This window comes from Rhagoletis pomonella, unplaced genomic scaffold (genome assembly GCF_013731165.1).
Source record: "Rhagoletis pomonella isolate Grant_MI unplaced genomic scaffold, Rhpom_1.0 Rhpom_scaffold_07657, whole genome shotgun sequence".
In the NCBI taxonomy this organism is placed as follows: domain Eukaryota; kingdom Metazoa; phylum Arthropoda; class Insecta; order Diptera; family Tephritidae; genus Rhagoletis; species Rhagoletis pomonella.
Genome location: NW_023466186.1, coordinates 1 through 4,620, shown reverse-complemented (window position 1 = coordinate 4,620; position 4,620 = coordinate 1). Strand labels below are relative to the sequence as shown.

Genomic DNA, 4,620 nt, shown 5'->3' with positions numbered 1-4,620 from the left:
CGTTTATTATTTACCCCTTATTGCGTACCTTGCATAGCTTATCAAAGCGCGTAGATATTACTCTGTACAGTTGGGTGGCGAGTCGTCAGTAAACAATAATTCTAGAAGAAAAAGGTTTAGATTTTAATAAAGTGTCGAATATATCTCGCAATACAAACTATTTTCAATCTTTTTAATTCGTTGGATTTCTGGTAAACATTTAAGTGGCAAGTTCCGGTGGGTAAAAATTGGCAACTTCTCTTGCGCATACAACCTCTAATCTTCGATAAGATTAAGTGTGTAAAATCCTATAGATTCTATCTGGGAATTTCAGTTAATACTTCGGTTAGGGTAAACACGTTAAACAATGGATTCGTATATTCTTTTGGCAGCAGCTGTAACAGAGTTCGAATCTGATTACAACAGCATACCCGCCGCAGAAAAAAACAAACATGGTCCTGCTATTCAACAAGATGAGTTAAAAGCTTTGTGGGGAAAAAACTAAGTCAGCTTACGATAAGCTTATCAATGAGGGATTATCTAAGGATGATGCTGAAGCCATAAAAATAGAAGAATAAGATTTCCTTTCAAAGCTATGTTAGGTGCATGTCTGCTATTGGTTCACAGGTTGAAATTCTAACCAAAGCGAACAAAGATGTAGAGGATCAGTCCGTCCGGGAACACAATATCCATCTGCCACCGTGCGATACAGATGTGTTCAAGGGCGACTATCTTTCATGGCCAACTTTCCGAGATATGTTCACAGCCATCTACATCTTGAACAAGCGCCTCACCCCAGTCGAGAAACTAGTTCAACTCAACAATAAAACACAAGGGGAGGCAAAAGACATAGTGCGAAAGTGCCCACTTACCCATGAAGGCTTTTTGACAGCCTTGAAAAACCTATGTGAGCGATACGAAAACAAACGTATCTTAGTTAACACACAATTAAAAGTTTTATTTAGCTTAAATACAGTGGAATCTGAGTGTGGTAGCTCAATTAAAAACCTACAGCGCGAGATTACTAATTGTTTATCGTCCCTAAAGAGTCATCAAATTGACATCTCTAATTGGGACGCAATTATTATATATTTGTGTTCAACGAAGCTTCCAGAAAGTACACTGGCTCTATGGGAACAGACCATAGACCAAAAAACTGACATTCCAAAGTGGGAGGATATGGACAAGTTCCTATCCAATAGATTCCGAACTTTGGAAACTCTAGCTGGGCTAAAGGGTACAACAGCGGCGAAAGCTCCAAAGCACCAGCCCGCACGGCACCACCAGGAAGCTAACACTAAAAGGCTAGGAGCCTTTCAGGCAAGCGTGAGCAAGTTCACCTGCCAAATGTGCCAAACTAATGAGTACAAGTTACGCAACTGTCCACAATTCCTCAACAAAACACCAGCTGATAGAATAGATTTTTTGAAAAGCAAAAAATGGTGCCTGAACTGTCTTAGTACTGGACATACCGTGTCAAGATGCACAAACCCATTTAATTGTACAAAGTGCCACTCGCGACACAACACGCTCCTTCATATTGAGACAGCTCAAACAAAGGCAACGACACTTGGGACCTCTTTAAATTCTGTGACTAATTCTGCATCAACACCCAATCAGGCCCAAGCCAAACGCAATTCAACAAAGTCAAACAAGCATACAAGCAAAAACGTGAAGTCTTGCTATGCGAATACAAACACAGGTTTGTTATTAGGGACAGCACGCGTCAACATTTATCTCAATGGTACGAACTATTCCGCTAGAGCACTTATTGATTCTGGTTCAGAGTGTTCTTTCATCCCTGAAAGACTAAAACGCAGAATTCGCCAGCCGTCAAAGCGTATGCATGCCCAAGTTTCGGGCATCACTAATACAACTACGGCGCAGGTTAAAGAAGCGTGCAACATCGAATTGCGGTCTTCGGTTGACCGATTGTTCCGCTTAAATACCTCAGTGCTCATGCTAGCAAAACTGACTGGAAATCTTCCTACTTGCCACATTAGTGCAGTGACTAAGCAAGCATTTCCAGATCTGATTCTAGCGGATAAAAGATTTTTCGTCAATGAACCCGTAGACCTTGTTCTGGGTGGCGACGTATATCCACAAATTATTCTGTGCGGGCTTAAGAAGAACATATTAAACACACTTCTAGCCCAAGAAACAGTATTTGGCTGGATAATAACGGGGCGAACTGATACCACGAATCCAGGAACGAATATCGTCTCATACTACAGCGAAGTTAGTCTGGACAAGCAACTGAGTGCCTTTTTGGAGCTTGAAGAGATTCCAAAGAACAAGAGCCTTGTTGAAGACGACAAGTACTGCGAGGAGCTGTATCAGAAGACAACCATACGAAATAATGAAGGAAAATACATCGTGTCACTACCATTTAGGAAAGATATTCCAGGAAATATTTCCCTAGGCCCATCCCTTAAAACAGCATGTTCTCAATTTTACCGGAATGAGACACGGCTGGCCAAGGATCCCTACCTGCAAAAGGAATTCAATAGGGTTCTAGCGGAATATGAAACGCTTGGGCATATGTCGAAAATAACAAATCCCATACCCGCAGACTCGTCTGATAATTATTTTCTAACGCACCACGCTGTTATAAAGGCAGAAAGTACTTCAACGAAAGTACGCGTGGTGTTCAATGCCTCAAGCCCAACGGCGAATGGCAACAGCCTAAATGACGTACTTTTCCCAGGACCAGTACTTCAGTCTGATCTTCCGATATTAATACTCCGTTGGAGACTATACAGATATCTGTTCAACAGTGACATCGAGAAGATGTATAGGCAAATTCTGGTACATAACAACCATACTAAGTATCAGAGGCTAATTTTTCGCACTAACCCGAATGACCCGATCAGTCTGTACGAATTAAAGACTGTCACGTTCGGCATCAATTGTGCTCCTTATCTGGCTATAAGGACACTTTTACAATTAGCTGACGATGTGCAAAGCTCCCATCCAATAGCATCTAACATACTGCGAAAATGCATGTATGTCGACGATGTATTATCTGGTGGACACACTATCGATTCAGCAATAATAGCCAGAGACGAGATATCGGAAGTGTTGCAATCAACCGGTTTTCCACTTCGAAAGTGGACAGCCAATAGCGAGCAAATACTTAATGGCATACCAAAAACAGATCTACTTAGTGAAGATTTTTTTGGCATTTGAAGATACCAGCGCAGTCAAGGCTCTTGGAATAAGATGGAATGCCCATACGGATCTTTTCTATTTTATAGCAAGGCCATTGGAGAAAAGCGATACTGTTACGAAAAGAGCGATACTATCTGCCATTGCTAAACTCTTCGATCCGCTGGGGTGGCTTGCGCCTATCATAATCGTAGCCAAAAATCCTTATGCAAAATATTTGGCTGGAAGGCACAGATTGGGATGAGACTGTGTCTTCGACCACTCTAGACCGATGGCAGAATTTCACCCAACATTATAACGAAATTGATAATATTCGTATACCGCGATGGGTATACTTTTCTCCAACGGATGACATACAAATACACGGATTCTGTGACGCGTCGGAGAAAGCATATGCCGCCTCTGTGTATATGCGTGTCAAAAGAGATAGCAAAGTTTTTATTAACCTGCTTTTGGCAAAAACCAGAGTTGCTCTTGTTAAAACCATATCGCTACCCCGACTGGAACTTTGCGGAGCGGTACTATTGGCGGAAATAGTTGATTCGATAATCAACAATCTCAATTTAGGGCATATCAACATACATCTGTGGACCGATTCAACAATTGTTCTCGCTTGGATTCGCAAGCCTCCGTGTTCATGGTCAACTTTCGTTGCCCATAGAATCACAAAAATTGTAGAGAAAGTCGGAAACAAGAATTGGCTGCATGTGGATTCGGCATCAAATCCAGCAGACTTAGCGAGCCGAGGACTTCCAGCATATGAATTGGTCAACAATTCGTTGTGGTGGCAGGGACCTTCTTAGTTACAAGAAGATAACCCTAAATGGCCCACACAGGAAACAGACTACAGCACAGTAGTTGAGGAAAAAAGAACGCACGTTTATACAACCAAAGTAAATTATACCGATATTCTTGACCGTTTTTTCAGATATTCCGAGAGCTTTGTTATGAGATTCTCTCAAAGAACGCATTGAAATACGAAAGCTTCATTTCAAGAAAAGTCACGCTTAATTTCATCCCATGAAATTAAAGCAACGACACAACGCTTGATAAAAATACATCAACAGAACTATTACAGTGAAGAATACGGGAAATTGAAAGCAGGAAACTCCATCGACTCCAAGAGTGAACTCCTACCGCTTAATCCGTTCATAGATAAAGATGGCATTATTAGGGCTGGTGGGCGTCTTGGGGCGTCTCAGACTTAGCGTATAACGAGCGGCATCCAATAATTCTTCCTTATAACTGCAAGTTGTCGCGTCTAATCGTGTCTTTTATTCACCATGTCTCTTTGCATGGGGAAAATCAACTCATGCTTCGCCTTATCCGAACTCAGTATTGGATCCCCAGAGTTAAAAATCTGATCAAATCCACAATCCATAATTGCAAAGTCTGTACGATATACAAAAAACGTACGCAAACCCAACTTATGGGAATTCTGCCTCAGGAGAGAACCACATTTTCGCGCGCGTT

General features: G+C 41.7%; 1 protein-coding gene across 1 annotated transcript; it reads left to right on the top strand.

Annotated features, from left to right (window-relative positions):
* Positions 1 to 1,158: 1,158 nt before the first annotated feature.
* LOC118755854 lies at positions 1,159 to 2,673 on the top strand (the record flags this gene model as incomplete). Its single annotated transcript, XM_036490663.1, has 2 exons — positions 1,159 to 1,305; positions 1,600 to 2,673. Coding segments are annotated over exons 1-2 (1,221 nt in total), but the record flags the coding sequence as incomplete, so codon positions are not given.
* Positions 2,674 to 4,620: the final 1,947 nt, after the last annotated feature.